The sequence below is a fragment of the Malurus melanocephalus genome, unplaced genomic scaffold (genome assembly GCF_030028575.1).
Source record: "Malurus melanocephalus ecotype Western Australia unplaced genomic scaffold, MMel_1.1 scaffold_8, whole genome shotgun sequence".
Taxonomy (NCBI): Eukaryota; Metazoa; Chordata; class Aves; order Passeriformes; family Maluridae; genus Malurus; species Malurus melanocephalus.
In genome coordinates, this window is record NW_026623240.1 from 3,992,081 (window position 1) to 4,009,279 (window position 17,199).

General features: G+C 38.4%; 1 protein-coding gene across 1 annotated transcript in view; it reads left to right on the plus strand.

Moving 5' to 3' along the window:
- Positions 1-17,199, plus strand: part of COL24A1 (collagen type XXIV alpha 1 chain) — a 110,820-nt gene that overhangs the window by 58,606 nt on the left and 35,015 nt on the right. Inside the window, exons 23-28 of the mRNA XM_057374503.1 lie at positions 637-690; positions 1,347-1,391; positions 9,671-9,724; positions 11,498-11,551; positions 12,638-12,691; positions 13,472-13,525. Of these exons, the coding sequence (XP_057230486.1) occupies positions 637-690; positions 1,347-1,391; positions 9,671-9,724; positions 11,498-11,551; positions 12,638-12,691; positions 13,472-13,525 (315 nt within the window). The remainder of the gene's footprint in view (positions 1-636; positions 691-1,346; positions 1,392-9,670; positions 9,725-11,497; positions 11,552-12,637; positions 12,692-13,471; positions 13,526-17,199) is intronic.

The following is a 17,199-nucleotide window of genomic DNA, read 5'->3' on the forward strand; positions in this document are numbered from 1 at the left end:
TGTGTTGCAAAGTGCTTCGAAGATCTGTCACTTTGTAGCCTCCCGCTCTGATTGATGTTGCTACATTTCTTCCAGCTAGCAGTTATTAACTGAGTATCATAGCAACAAGGTCTGTCAGCAGCAAAATGCTAATGGAGAGAAATGAGGCTTAAAATCATCAATTTTCTGAATAAAGAGGAGAGGGTGTTTGTTTGAGGTGATTTTGTCTGGTTGAGGGAGGACAGTCATAACACCAGTCCCTGAAGTCCAAGCATCAAATTCTATTAGTGTTGAGTCCCTAACCACTGGAATTAACCAGGAGAGAATAACGCCTTGCCTTTTTTTTGTCTCCCTAATACGTTTTTTCAAAGTGAAATTGAAATGTGTTTCAATCTTGGACTGTGACAGTTTTTCCTCCGTGTTAACTGCTGTAAGACTTAATACAAATTTTGCTTTCTAGTATTCTAGTTCTAGTATTTGATGTAAYATTCAACAGTGTATTTTCAGATACAGATTTCTAAATGCACTTGCTTCAAATTTTTGCATTAGTAAATGATACATTTTTATTGCACCTATTTTGAGAAATAGATAAGTTGATTTGAAATTATCTTTTTGAAATAAACTATTTACAATATTTTATTCTAATCCTTATTTTAGGGAAAACCAGGACAGAAAGGTTATGTAGGTGATTCTGGACTTGAAGGTTTAAAGGTGAGTGATGGTTTTGTGTATGAAATAGAATGTATTTGGAGTGGAGTTACACGCTTCTACTTACTGTGACATCTTAGTGAAAAGATATGATTCCATGGAATATTAATGTTTGTCATCCTGAGGATTCTGCTTTGTTGCAAGATCCCGCTTTGCACAAGAAGAAAATTATGTAGCTTTAGAAGACGGAGATGTGTGAGCAAAGACTATGCCTGCTAAAAYGAAACCTAACTGCCTGGGAGTGTGAGGAAACCTGGACCAGAGAGCAACAAGGGACTCAGGGCACTTCATACATGGGCAGGATTTTGGAAATGCGCATGAGGAYGAGATGAAGTGCTAAAAGGAAAATTTAAATTAAAATTGAGTAATTAATTTATAGTATTTGCTGACTTAATGTGTTTAGTGAGCACTTGACTGATGGTTTTTATTTTTGCAGGCAAATCCTGAATTCATTAGGGCACCATTTTACAAAATCAAAATTAGCCACTGACAAATTTCTTTTAGTTACTTAGTTTTAGCTTTTAAAGTTTTAATTGGTAGATGTAATTTAGAAAATAAAGAGGAAGGAATCTATATCCRAAGAAGACAGAGGACTTTATGCATTTGAAAGAAATTACTTTTCTAGTAAACTCCCATAATCTCTTTTCTACATTTAACAGGGAGAACAAGGAGACCAAGGAAACCTYGGAAAAACTGGTGAAGCAGTAAGCTTGAATTCTCTTTCTGGTTTGATTTTTAATTCTATTTTATTTGAGAGTGAATGAATTATTTGTTGCTGGCATTGTCTGATGAAGTTTGCCTGTATTCAAAACTGTAATATGTCAGCTATACCTTTGTGATCTCTCAGATTTATACTATTTAAAGAAAATTCTCATTTTAAGTGTTTTCCAGAATTACTTCTGCTTTTTTCCCAATATGTCATGTCAATGTTGCAGGTGGTTGTAGGGATTTTCCAAGGCACGTTTGCATAAGTGAACAAGTGATCCTTTCTCAGTTAAATCATTTGAGAGGCTACATTTAGCTGAGATGTATTTTGCAGGCTTGTTCTGTCTACCCTCCAAAAAATCACAGAGCTGAGGTGACCTTGTGGTGACACGTAGTCCATCCTCTTCTGCCTAGGCAGGGCCTTTTATCTCTACAGTTTCTGCCAAATATTTTTCTAACCAGTTTTTTAAAAGCTCTAAGACCMGGGCTTCTCAATTTTTTGAACAGTTCTTCCAGTTGTGTAACCTGATTCTTTTCTRCTAGAAACAGCATTTTACATGTGATGGTTATTATTCTGTGCCTCTTCTTTCTTTTCAGTCTTAACAGTCCCAATTCAATTAGTCTGTCATGTTTTTGAGATAATTTAAGTCACATTTAACTCCCCTGTAGTCTGTTTCAAATTCATCCAAACACCTATGACTCCAGCTTACTGCCCAAACTGTTCAGAACACTGAAAGGAAACATTGCYTCTTACAAGCCTACCTTTTGCATAGTTTTGCTCACTTTTACAGCAGTGTGTTGTTACTCAGTTTGAGATCCACAGTCTCCTATCCTTCTTTTCTTAAAAGCTTTATCTTTCTCAGTTCTTCCACTGTGCTTTTTTAGTTGTTGTCATTTAAATACTGCCTTGAAATTCTCTCGACTTAATTTCATCCCCTGCCCTTTTGTATTTCTAACTTTTGTCTGGGATTTATGAGCAGATGTGAGCTTGTTGGCYCATGCTTGAGTTACCCAAATGTTGTGTAGAACATGACTAAATTGATTTTATTTCTAGAGTTAATGTATGCTGAGGAGGAATRCCACACATGGGTTTTGGCTTATTCCTATGTTACTCACATAAACTTTGTTCAGCTTAGCTGGTAGTCAGAATTAGCTCCCCATTGCCTGCAAAATACCAAGCAGATGTACCTCAGGCAACTCATCAAATGGTTGGTTACTGCTGAAATAATATTTTCTATGCCAAGTAAGGGGATGATGCAGCCCTGTTACAGTGCTGTAAAGAAATGTAATTACAGTGCTATAAAGAAATGTACAGTGCTATAAAGAAATGTAATTATTGCCCATCATTAATTACCATTTCCCACATGATATGTAGAGAATTTGCATATGATACAGGATGGCACATGACACCTGAAAAGTGAAATAGTTTCTAAGTTACTGAKAAATATTCTTCACTGTGGATTGTAGAATGCCTTTTGCTTTGTGTACATGTATTTTAATCAAATGAGCTTCCCAGGCCCTGGATCCTGTCCTTGTTACCTTTGCATTATCTGGCAGCAGAGGACCAGTGCCCACTACGTGATCTTTAGGGGGTTAATATATATTTATGTGGTCATTAAGGCCAATGGTGAAACACCAATAGGAGACACAAACACACTCAACTCTCAGGTCTTTCAAAACTTCTCTCCTTTGCCTTATTCACCATTGAAATCTGTAGCAGTTAAACTTAAAAAAAAAAAATTAAAAGTACTAACAGGAAGAGGATGGTTTTTCTCATACGCGTAAAATGCTTTTCCAGATGTGAGTCCTGATGCAAAATATTCACTTCTGTATGCTTTGGACTCAGGTTTCACTTCCAGCTTCTCAACAGCTTCTGTTTGTAACAAGTAATTTCTCTTTCCCTTGGCATGCATGTAGAGCACAAACTTCTTAATTCACAGATAAATTCACTCCCTGCTATTCAGTATTGACTCTGGTGGCAGGAGGACGTCTCTGGATTCAAACATGCTACACACAAAACAAACAAACAAAAAGTTTGAAAAACAGGAGACAAAGTACAAGAGCAAAGTACAAGTGCTACCAGCCACTGGGACAGATTTTGAGATGAGTAAAAAAAAGGTATGGAATAAGGCATCTGTCCTTACTGAGTTTGGGGAGTTTACCGGGTGCTTGGTGGCACTAAATACAAAGAGGAATTGTACAAATAGTAGTAAGCAATTGCTGTACATTTTATTTAATAGTAAAGGCAAAAGGAAAAAGAAATCATTAAAACGTTGATAGTAACTCCAGTGTCTATAAATTTCTATGTACTTGGTTTCTTCCTCTGCACCATGACCCCACAGCCTCCCTCTTTGGCTTGTCTATGGTTTTCTGTTTATTCATTATCTCTGTTGAGACCTCTTCAAATTACAGGGTATCACACATAGCTTTAAGCCCATGATTAAAATATAAGATACTGKTTTTTGGCAATAGGCAATCCAACACAGCATTCCAGTTTTCCAAATGATAACTAGTGCRTTTCCTGAATAAGCTGTCCAAAGAAGCAATTTTGCAATAAGTCCTGTAAATGCTGAATTCATAGCAAGTGATGCATGACCATGTGTGCCTGTCTGCTATTGATACCAGAGGGTTGTACCAATATTTTCTTCTGTTTCTTTCAATTTTCATGCTTTTCCTGTATCATTCATCTCCTATCTTTCAGTAATACGTCTGCCGCTGCTGTTCAAGATGCTAAAATAGTTATTCCATTTCTGTAGCAACTTTCCCGGGCATGTTTACCATTTGTTTACAAAAGTAGAGGGAAACTCTGCACAAGCAGGGAAATTTCAACAGCACAGCAGGAAATTGGACTGTAACACTTGGTTATTCAGTCTAGTAAGGTGGAATATGTGCTGAAATACAGCTCTGTCAATMGGCTAGAAGCCACGGTATCCAACATCCCTTAGGTCCCATGAAGCTGCTGATTCTTCAGAGCGCATTTCTGCCAAATTATTTCTGGATGCTTGTCCATCCACTGTAGAAACAGAGCAGACTAAATTTATAAATTGTTTGCTGTGTTCATAAGCTTACGTGACACACATTTAGGAGGAGATCAGGAATGTGCCTAAAGTCAGACTTCAGACACTATTCCTTGACCAAGTCCTGTTTCTCTGGCTAAAACATGTGTTGTGTTTGTGTAAAGGGGAAGGGAGGCAAGTTCAGGTGGGGCTGCCTGGTTCAGCAGAGCYCTGAGCTGTGGTAGAATCCAGCAGCTGTTCCTTGCTGCAGGATATTTGGTTTACTGCAGGACTATCAGGTYCAATTGAAGAGGGATTGGTTAAGATAGCGAGAAGTAAGGGAACAGCTGGCAGAGCAAATGTACACCACTGATGAGACAAAATCTTTTGGAAGACATGCCAAAAGAAACAACTCCTTCAGCTACTGAGATTCCCCTTACAATTTAGGGGAGGAAAACCTGACTTTGCTTACATGTGCAACTGGATTTTTTATGCTTAGATAAGATAGTGCTCAGTGATGGAGAGCAAATATTTGAAACAAACTTCAAGCATCACATAYAAATGATCTGTTTGTTCAAATATCAGGGGTAATTTAAGAAAAAGATTCATTGCTCAGCTTTTATGGCACAAAATGTAACTCATCTGAACTTGAAATTGTCTTCCAGGATTGTTTTTGTGTTTGATAGTGCTAGTGTTTGCCCAGGCTGCACCACTCTGAATTTAATCTGAAGTTAATCCCTATTTCTCCTTGCCACCTCTGTTAAAGAAATTCAGCCTGTACACTTCTGAATTAGAAATTTCTGACAYTTATACACACATTGAGACAGAGCACAAGGGTGGAACTGTCAGCTGCAGTATGTGGAACTGRTGTCAAAAGGCAGAGTTCATGAACACAAACCCTGGAAAAATAATCTTCAGAAATTACTTGTCAGCAAATTTCCCTGGYTGAAAATAGTTTTTGAAACAACAGAAGGAAACGAAGCTGAAATAAAAAGTGCTTTGCCATGGAAAAAAAAAAAAAAAAAGCCTTACAGTGCAGTAAGGGAAAACCATGTTGAGAGGGTCAATGGCAGCTCCAGAACAGGCTGCAAATGGTCAGTCTGGAAGAGTCTCTGAACGGCAAGAAAACGSTTGTCAGGCCATGTGCCTTGCAGCTGAGTTGCTTTTGGGAAGAAATACCATAAAACAATTACCACATCTTTCAGAGAGGTAAAAATTAGCTGGATTAGGCACCAGGGATGCATAATTCATGGAGAATGGAAACTGCARTTCCTTGTGCTTGAAGAAAAGTTTAAGTGAACTTTAACTGATGTGTTCAGGATGCTCAACAGAAGGAGTTCTTTGAATTATCCTGAAAAGTCTGGGCTTTAGGGAAGTRCAAAGGAGAATTATAAACCATAAGCCAAAAGATACGTCAGTTGAGGAAAGCCTTTTTTTTCCTAAGTCTGGTGAATGCATAGGGCATTGCTAAAGGCTTCCAAAGAAGGAACTGCTTCAGCTGCTTTCAGAAACCAGTTGGGTAGAGATTATTGGAAGTTTTATGAAGGACTTAACAGTGAATGGTAATAGTGATACTTCTTCATCTTACATTGCGCTTCCTGTTTTTACCTTACATGACACGATTCACTATAACTCCCACTGGCTTTTCTCTTGAGAAGAATGGGAAAAGGGTTTACAATATCTGGAGGTTAGCTTTATCAAGCTGTTGCTCATGTTACTTGAAGGATTTTTTGCAAGTTGTTCTCTTTATCATTTGGTTTCAGCTAGAGGAACTGCACACGGTGCCTGCAGTTCAGCTCCCAAGGTTTGTCAGGGGGCACATCCTGCTGCCACTTTGTCATGTAGCTTCCTTTAAAGGCAAGCATTTCTCTACAAGTGCTAGCAAACAGAATTACCCTGCTTTACACTGGTGTCACTGGCAGCAAAATTTAACACACTTATTTTTTTAAATCCTTTTAAAACTGCTGTAGATTAAGTGATTGGTGCCAACACATTTTGCCTTTCAAATATTCAGGTGAATTTTYGAATCCTTTAAAGAATTGAGTGAAATATCAGCTTCAAGGTACAAATATGGTGCATTTCTGCTCTTATTCACTTCCTGCATTGGCAGTAGCAAATCACAGATTTTCACTCAGATTATCGCCTCAGGTAGATGACTGAGTAACTTTCTCAAAAGACAAAATCAATAGAAAGATTTTATTTTGGCAAGATAGTATTTTAAATTTATTCTGTCATCTCATTAAATGAATGTTGAATAAAAATGTTTGAGATTGCTGAGCTGTAAGTGAAATAACATTGGATTGGAAAATTTTAAATTATCACAGAACATGTTAATGTACAACCTGGCAGGTAACTGCTGCTGTGGGAATGTCTGGAGCCAGCTGTATATTCGTTTCTCACTAGCAGGTTTTTCAGTGGATTACTCCATACTTGGGTTGCATTAAATGTACAATGTGCTTTCAATTATTCAACTACAGTCCAGTTTCTAACTCAGAGCATATGCCCTGGCAAGATGTTTTTGTCTTTCTCAGGCATGTGTTAGTTGTGAGATCTGGTCTCTGATTAATTTTCCACAAAATGCTCCTGTCAAGAAGGTTTCTAAAATGCTGTTATTATGCTGTTTTTGTTACTGGAGACTTCTACACAWGTCCTTGTAAGTGAAAGTTGATGACTTTTTTTTTTAATAAGTTGCTGATTTCATTTTTTAAATAGTTCAGGATTTTTTGCTTCACTTTTTTGTTTTCTAATGCATTCAGTTTCGTGTTCGGAATCCACCAGTGCTCCCCAGAGGACTGAAGGGATGCTGGAAGACATTGATTCAACAAATCTGCTTTGGACTGTGTTCGTTCTCTTACATAARATGGAGAGAGAGTTGAAACCTCAATCCAGTCCTGGTGGCTGGTCTTTCTAACAAACCAGTCCAAATCTGGGATTTTAAGAGCCTTACAAAAAGTGTGTAGGGAAAACATCACTTTATGGCTAACATGTTGACAGAACAAAATGTTTTGCTCTCCGTACTTTCTTTTCACTGAATGCTACTAACTGAAGATCCAAAATTAGATTCCTAAGTAACTTTTTTGGCCCTCTTGCCTCTGTACATATCAAGCACATTCTGTCTCAGGCCCTTGATCTCTGTTTTGAATTGAGGGGTGGAAGAGCATTTAGTTAACCTGCCATTAACTTCTTTCCCCTTCATGCCTTCTGAAGTCCCTGTTGCTCTTAGCATTTCACTGGCCTCACATCTAGTCATCTTGACTATTGTTTCACTTTCCATATATATCCAATTCCAGTCATGCCAAGTTTCTTTTACATCTTTTGTATCAACCTTCTCAGTGGTTTTGCTRTAAATGTTATTTAACTACTTTTGAGGAATAGCCAATGTATAGGAGAATTTCTGTTTAAGATCCAGCTCCAGTCCTTGCTCTGGAGGGTGCCCTGAAGTGCTAGKGAATACAACAGCACATTCACAGTCACTGCTTCCTGGGCATTCCTGCTCTTTCAACCCACAGCACCCAAGTCAGGAAGACAGTGCTTCTGAATTGAAAAGAGAACTTGATCAGAGGCTGTCTATGAAATGGTTCACTGCTGGGGCAAGGCACAGTTCTCCATCTTTCTGATCAGCATCTTCAGTCCTGTAGACAGTGTGGCATTGGCTGGGAGATCAGGAGTGTCTCATTRGAAAGAGAATAGGTCTGAGTTTCACCTTGGCTCTAATTATGTCTTCTGTTCTTTCTGGACGAAGGGAATCAAAGTGATTAGTCTTTAGCATTTTGAAACCGTATCTCCCCACCACTTACCTTGATAAGCAAGAGGACAGGGTAATTCTTTGTGTCCCAGATTTCCTGGTASCGAGGTGTGCTCTTGGCTCTGACTGGGAGCTCTCACTCTCAGAGTTGATCACAAGTCCCCTGATGCTGCCAGTGACGTCTGGGCCATCGCCTCAGTGCCAAGATCACCAGGACCAATCTTCAGCTGCTGCCAAGCCAAGCGACATCTCAGCTCTGACATATAATACATGAGTTCCCACACGCAGTATATCAGTCCAGCTGCCATAGAGATGCCTGTTTATCTCTTCAGTTCCTTCCATAAAGTAATTTGTGCCAGTATTGTCAGCCTCAAAGGCAGCTCTATCAATGGCTCATTACAATATATTGAARCTGTGGGATTTCCAGAGTAGCCAGCAGTCCAAGAGAACAAGTAATCATAAAATCTCTACTTACTTTGCACCTGTTCTGTTAAAAAATCCTGAGGCTGAACTGTATTCAAATTATACAAATAAAGGCTGCATTTTTATTTTTTTTAAGTAATGCTTTTTTTTTTTTTTTTTAAATATGCCTCAGTGCCAGTGTAGTTCTACTAATGCTAGTTCCTTCCTACACACATGGAGATGGCAATGCCAAAGTGTTAATTCACATAATTGCCATATTTTTTCTTTTTGAAGTGTTACAGACGTTGTGAAATTGGGTATTATAGTGCTGCTGGGAGCTTCTGCATTTCTGCCATGTTCCAAGATGGAACATGTTCTGCAATGTACTCTGGGCACTTAGTGCTTTTTCTTCAAGCTCARTGAGTCATATTTGTCTCAAAGGGAATCTTGCACTAGAATTTCATTTAGGTTTCATATATAAAGCAGGTTTTGCAAGCACTGGGAGTAAGTTTTTTAAAGGTACTTCCYCTAATGTTTCTCATCCCATGTGGTGGTATTTATTCTATCCAGTCAAAATTTGTGAGAAAGCCTCAGGAGAGCATAGTTTCGTTTTTGAATGCCTGAAAGGCATTGTTTCATTTTGAATGCCTGAAAGGCTCTGATCCTCTGACTTCAAAGGCATTTGGGGCTGCTACTGTTGAAGGGAAAATTCYGACAACACCTGATCCAATACAATTTTTGTTTTGACTGCATTTTACTTTGTTCCACTGAATTTATTCCCTTTGAATTTTTGATCAGACTGAAGYACTAGAGCACAATTGTCACCTTTAATTGTATATTTCTAAAGCTTTTAGCAGTGCAAGATGGAGCTCAGGGGCAGATCTGAGTTGGTAGAGTGGTTTTATGATGGAATTATTGCAATTTCCCTTCTGGCAGTAGCTCTTTCCTGCTGAGGTGTCTTGATGGTCTTTCTGCAGGGTCTGTGAGCCGGGTGCACTCGAGCAGCCCTCGCTTTCCCACAGCTGCMCTTGGGGTTCTCTGTGACCAAGAAATGGGCCCTGCTGCTGCTGGAGAGTTGCTGACCATGAACTGCTATGATATCCTGCAAATAAAAGTCTATTTTCTCTTTATACAGGGATCAGCTGGCTTACCTGGAGAAGCTGGGCCATCTGGAAGCCTTGGTGAAAAGGTATAATAGTGTATCTGACTGCTCAGCAGCTTTGAAAACCATTGGGAGATAAAATACTTGTGAGAGATCATTTACTAACCACTGTCAGAGCCAATGTTCCTGTAGCTATTTCAGAGCACAGGGATGTAATAACTTGTAATACAAATGTTTTTATTTGAGATATGTATCTGAYACCCTTGGTTTTACTTCACAGTTAATTTAGAGTTGATAGATTTGATAGCTTACTTATATCACTTTATGTGGAGGTATACACTGCTATTGTTTCAGAGAAACTGGCATAAATTATACTTGTTTTATACATTAATCACTGGCTTTGCATGTCTTCATGATGAAGACAAAAGTAGAAAGGTAAAACTTGGCTGTATTCATTAACTGAATAAAAAAGACAGGACTGAGTTTTGTCTGCTGTGGAATAACGGTTGTGCTTATGAAAGCAAAGTTTGGCAGACTCAGCGTGACAAGAACAGTATAAATAGCTTGAGTGTGTTTGACATGGTTTTATTTAGGTGAAGTATTTTAAAACTGAAAAACAGGAAACTATTACTGGACTTCGTGTCAGCTTCGATTGTGATAAAACCATAATTGTCAGAATGATGCAGCACCATTTGCATTTCTTTCCTGCAGGGTTGAATTATTTCACCTAGGTTGGTGTCTGCTATTTAGATATTTTATTGAGAAAGTCTTAATCTACTGTTAGAATTTCCATGAAAATCTGATTATAATTTATATAATCTGTGAAGGGAAATACATCAGTGGAAAGCACTGCTTATTAAAACCAAAATTTAGACAAACTTCATATAGTTTTCATCATAATCTCTTAGAATTTCATGTCAAAGGATTCTTGTTCTTCATAATTACGCTTGGCGCAACAAATATTACCTTGTGATACTGCTGCTGTATAGCTAAGAGGGGAAAGGCAGTAAAAAACTAATTAATTTATCATCAGAAATGGAAAGAAGCCTCTTCATGGTGCAATAATTGTCACTGCTATAGTGTTTGTGTAGAATTTATTGTCTTCCTCTCTTATGGATTAAGTAGCAGAAGGTAAACATGCTATGTGGGTTTAAATGACAAACATATTTCCAATGTAATTACAGTGTGCAATATAAAATATATAGTGTTATTACTACATCATGTGTACTATCTGTAATAAAAATGTTATCTTTTGAGGATAATCTACAGCTAAGTAGATTATCTGATATTTGGGCTCGATGTGATGTGAATGAAAGGTGAAAAGGTTTGTAAGACCAGAGAAAGACCCTTCCTGTTTCCCCTCCTCAAGCTGCTTCAGCAGCTGTTGAAGGGCTGGCCTTCCTTTTAGGTCTGTGCTTTCCAACACATACTGAAGGAAAGAGGGAGAGAGAATCAAAATTTTCTTTTTTCTTTATTTGCTGTTCTGAATTTTAWGGATTAAGGAACATACTATAAGTATGATGCACCCAACAGAGAGAAAATGCGTCTTCTAGCAGCAGGTCTCAGAGATTGGTGTAGTATCAAACCTCTTCTTCAGTCTTCTAGGAAAAGAGAGACAGAAACTCAGTTTTATCATTTTTTCAAAAGATGGATAGGCTTGGAGGAGGAAGGAAYGTAGAAATTTAGAAAAAAAAATATAAAAGGTCTCTGCACTGTTACTAAAGGGCACTCTAAACCAATAATGTTGTGCACTGCCAGGTATGCTGAGTGGACATGGGAAAAGTCATGGAAAGAATCTTCAATGTTATTTTCTTTTTCTTGTTGTTGTTGTTGTTGTTGTTGTTGTTGTTGTTGTTAAAGGGAGAGCGAGGCAGTCCAGGACCTGTAGGTCCTCCTGGAGAGAAAGGTGTCATGGTAAGTTACAAGTAATGTAGAATCCACAATTATGTCACTTACAAAGGCACTGTACTCTCCAACACAGTGATAAGTTCTCACCCTTCTGGCTGTGCAGGCCTTAAGGGGCAGAGTAGCATTTTTGATGCATAGTTTGTACAAAGTTTCATTGAACAGCTTTATCCTCTCTGTGTCAGTGATGTTCCAAAGTGATCTGCTGAATGAAGGAGCAAAGGTGTAACTGCAAGGAGGTGAYGGGGAGTTTGTGTGACATGATGGACTCTGTGCCTGCTGACACTGGGGTGCTGACAGGGCTGGAATCTCCATGGCCTTACACAGGAACTGCAGATTGGGCCTGAGTGTGGGGCACTGGATGGTTCTTGCCATGGATAAGCCCATTTTTGCATGTTTGGGCATCCATTGGCAAGGAAGAGATCAAGGACCCTCAGGCTACAGACCGATTTAATGATCCATGCAGAGCCAATGATTTTGAAGCATTCTGTGCTTCATTAAWTCCATCTAATCTCAATTTACCTTCCATCAGCTGTTTTTGACCCATGGAAAAGATCTTAGATTAGTAAACAAAGATTTATTGATATAGTATCYGGTCTTATCGACTCCTTTTCTTGAACTGTTATTAATGCTTATTTCCATAAGTAAATCTACCTAAGTCCTAGCAGGGAGAACCTTTCCCAGTAGTAAGTCACTGTAGTTCTCAGAGAAGAGTTGTCCTTGGCATTTGGTCTTGGCCAGTTCTGCTCACACCAGGATGTGCCCCCTTTTTGTTCTCACTGGCACAGCCTTCTCGAGAGGAGTTTGAAATGAATTTAGAGCTCAGCATCTTCTGTTTCAGTACGTCCCTGCCAGCTAGTGCCTGTGTGTAGGAAAACTTGCTAGGTCACTTTAGTGGTTTCTGGGATATATCCAATTAAGTATCTAGTTTTGAAACAAAATTCTGTGAATAAATTGTGCAAAATCAACTATTTTAACTTACCTAGTTATTCAGTTAAGACAGTTATTCAGGCAAGCAACTGCATTTATTTGTGTTGCTATAATAATAATTTCAATAAAGCTTTTCTGTCTTTTCTATGTTTATTTTAATTCTAGGGCTATTCAGGACCCCCAGGAGGCCCTGGACCTGTGGGACCAGAGGGATTACCTGTAGGTATAGAAGGATGCTTTGGTTTGACATGAAATGTACTATTTTCAAATTGTCTTTTTGCTTTGCTGGAGCTAAAAATGGTTTCTAGTTTGCACTGCAATCTATAAAACTGTCACAAAAATGTACCCATCCAGACAGAGTCTGTTCACTTGCTCTTTGCCAGGATCATCCATGAGAGACAGGAAAAGTAATTATATGGTTTACTCATCCATTTAAAAATCACTCAGCTGAGACAAGTAGAGAAATAGAATTTTTCAAGGATGGTTAATAATTGCATAATGTTTTTTTAATTGATTGATGTGTAATATAATTTAAATACATTCATTACGTGTTTAGTTTCATTGTTAATCAAAAATAAGTTATATTCTAATTGGCTRTGTATAATTGTTAGAGTTTGTCTACTATGGGTCTTCAATACAGACAAAAACAACCTCTTATCAGAAAATATCCAAGTTTTTTAACATAATGTTGCTGAAATACGGGTATCTTTTAAAAATTTTGGGATGCTAGACAGAAGTAATCTATCCAACAGTCACATCTTTTTCTGATAAGAATAAAGTTACATATAGATAAGAATACAGTTACATACATAAAGTTACATATGTTATTTGATTTTTCTATACAAATTGTACAAACAGAATTAATTGAATTTGAACCATGAGTGAAAGTGATTTACTTGCATTTTTTTGCATTGATTGTTGCTCAAGGTGCATAAGCTTTGTAATTTTCAGCAATCTGTGTTTAGAAGACAATGAGTAATGAGTTTGTTTGATGCRTAGGGACCTTCAGGGACACGAGGACCTTCAGGGCCACAGGGACCCAAGGGAAGAAGAGTAAGTACTATTGCTCCTTCATGTTACTTAGAGCAGAGAGCAGAGTGTTCCAAATAGAAATGTGAAATATAACCCATTTACAGCTGCTTCCTTTGTCCTCTGGACTCAGCTCACTTGTATTGAAATCAGACAGATTATGCTTGTATTTCTGTGTAGAAAATAATATGAATCTTCATTTCTCCTCACCTCACAATAAAATGGGTTTTGCTGTTGGTTTCAGATGAGAGCAGAACTAGAGACCACTGCTCTGCTTTCTGTATAAATAAAAAGGCAAAAATTGTCCTTTATGACTGCCACTGGACTATTTCAATGTTTTAAGGACTATTTTCTTTGCCTGCATTTATGTCTTTGAGTGATTTTGATTTTATTTCCAAACACATTTCAGAGAGAGGAAGAAGCGAAATCAGAAGGTACTATGTACTAGAATCTCAAACCTCCACTTGCTGGATTGTCATTTCCATTTCATTTTTATCAGGGAAAGGGGAACCATTTTTTCACTGTGTATAAAACACAAATCCAAAGCCCACATTAGTGAAGTTTCTCTTAYCTTACCTGGCAGTTTGACAGCATATCCAGGATTCCTGTGGGACTTGTACAACTCATATCAGTGGCTGGGCCAGTATGCCTTCACAGCTCCAGTTATTCCTGATGAATATGTCCCTATGATTTTGGCAGCACATCATGGATTACAATGCTTTTAATTAAAGATCCCTCAAAATAAATCCCAAATATCCTAGACTCCGTGAAAGTCCTATTTTGGAATTGTGGTTTATGCCTTTGTCTCTGCCAGGCATGACTGGGACCCTCATGAAAGAGGTCTCAGAACAGAGCCAGGTCTTCAGGCTCTGAGAACAAACTCTCACTGAAGCCACAGAGAATTTTGTCTGCTTTCAAGATCAAAATATCAGACCAAAAGTGAAATCTCACATAAGGAAAATATCTGAGGTACCCTGAAACCTGGGGTTTGTCATCACTGGGTTCAGAAAGAGAAGTGTCAGAGCCCTGAGCTCTGTGTGGCAGGCCTCAGGAAAATGCACAGCACAGTCAATGCAGCAGTTAAATGGAAGCATATGGAAATTTCCCTTCGTGAATGGATGGAAACAAGAAYGTGTCCTGTCTTCACAGCTGGAATCTGTGGGAAGTCTTAGAAGCTCTGACCCTCTACTTCTGCACTGTCACAGAGTAGAATTCCTTCACTTCATAAATTCTGGACCTTTCAGCAGTGGCTTTGCATCCAAGATTAMCCAGCAGCCTTAGTTCTGTCTGAGAGTATCCAGCTGTTCACTCTCCAGCKCACCCAGGAGCTCTGGCCAGCTGAAGGCAGGCTCCATAGGAGTCTGTGGAGTATCTCAGGGGATTTCAGGGAATGTGCCACTGAGCACAGCACTAGCACAGAGCTTCCTCAGCTCATGCTTGAGACTTGTTGCATTTGGCTGGAATCATGTGGAAGGTTTATTGCACTTCATTTTTTAGTGCTAATCTCATGGAAACACAGAGGGAGAACACCATTGTTTAGATACTTCAATGGCAGAATGACACACAAGGTGACAGTATCTATATGTAGGAGAAAGAATTTCTTTCCATGAGCAGAAGGATGAAATACATTACTCTGGAAGTCTGGCAATATAAGCAGCCATGAAGTCATTTTTGTATGATCTTTTGTTGTTCTTGTTTGCTAATATGTGAAGTAAACCACAACATCAGAGACTGATTCAGCTTTCAGTTCACACTCTAATCTTGGACTAACACAACTGTAGCTTCAAGTCTGAGGGGAAGAGATCCTATATGATTAGATTGATTTCGTGASACCTAAACAAAATTCCAAATAGGTGCTAAAATTCTTAGCAGTCAATATTCTTCAGGTTGGCATTTGGTGTTATAAAGCTCTTACTTTCCTTGAATGAAGATCATGAAATTTAGACTTGAAAACGCAGAGAAATAACATGGTGAAATGCCATAAATTTGGGGTCAGGCAGCAGCAACTCACTTCTGTAGCAGCCAGCACTGTACTGTGTGTCTGTACTGGCATGAAGAACCTCACCTGCCTGAGGGCATCCGTGCTTAGTTTTAATGAGCTTTATCTTTCATACTTCTCAGAGGAGGGAATATGAACCTAGAAAATTATGTGCAAATTGTATGAARCAAGGATCCAGTGTGTTTTGTGGTACCTTGACAGCTCAATGTGTCTGTCTTAATTGTTCAAAGGAGGTGAGACTAAACTGATGTGGTTTTCTCATGTTCTTCCACATCAGCCACCAAAAGAGAGAAGTGGCTATATACTGTGTTTATGTTATTTTCACTCTTCTGGTATTTGGGAGACAGGATGMGAAAGAATAAAAAGAGTTAATTTGCGCTTTTTGCCTTCTTAGATGAACTTTTCCCTCCGATTATCATCCTAGAGTTTTCAATGTAAAATGTTCCATTTTAGAAACAGCTGAACCCACGCCAAAGAAAAAAGTAGTAGCAATGGTTTGGCAGCTTTACTCCCCAGCCCTGTTGCAACCTAATTTAAATAACAGCAGGCAAATCAAATATATCTCTCATTCTGTACTAGCTATAGTAAGAAATTGTACAATTCAATTCATCCATGCCAATGAGTCAACCATACTATTTATAGGAATGTTATGGTGTGCTTTTGTTAGGATATTAATTGCCTTTCCCTTGGATTCCTGCCCTTTGTTCTGTGCCTGGCTAAAGGCAGGCATGGCCCAGAGGATCATGTTGCTTTCTGTTCCTTTGTTTTCAACTCGAAGTTGTGTAGTAGAAGGTTGGTGTTTTAAATGATATAGTTTTTCACTTAACTATTAGTGATCAGATCAGTTGTCACTGGCTGCCAAGGTGAACTCCATTGGAATGGAGATCTGTGTGAATACCAGAAAGGTTGTGGTGTGTTATGTTATGACATGGACCAAGAATCTTGTGCAGTCTCCTGACAGGCCCGTTTCTCAAACTGCAAGTTWTGATCCTCTTTATAACTAAAATGGTGTCAGAAGGGTTCAAAGAATTTATCTGGTATTTMTTAATGGTAGAAGATAAAATCTAGAAAGACATTTCTTTATTACAGRAATGAAAACATGTCCTTTTTCTTCCTTGAATATTTCATCTTGAGATTCTATGCTCTGTCAGCCCTGTGGAGAATACACAAAGAGAAATGGCAGGTCATCTGTCTAAAAAGTCTGAGAAAATCTAAAACTACCCTGCAACTGCTCATCTTAACGCTCTCAATTTCTCCCTTCCTGTGTTGCTTTAGGAGATTCCTCCTCAGGTCTTCCCTGAGCTTTTCTCCCTTCAGCCCCATCAGATCAATGACCTGTCCTCATTCCATCTCAGTTTCCTCTTGTCCCTTCTCCTGTTCTTTCAGACATATCAGATCAAGGAACAATAAACCTGCTAAATCTGCCTTGAATTTTCRTCACAAYCCATTTTCTGTGTRYTACAGATAGCAGTTACAGAAAAAARTGAAGAGCAGTAACCTGAAGTTAATTTGATCAAAATGTTTARCTTGCTTTTGAATTATCCTATRTAGTAATTCAGCAGTAGAGTTACCCWATTACATCATCTTAACATGAAGCCCAATATAAATGTTTTTATAAAGGCCTCTTTCATCTGTTTTGTTTCTGATCTCTGAGCAGATTGAAGTCACCTTTTTTTTTTTTTTTTTTTTTTTTTTTTTT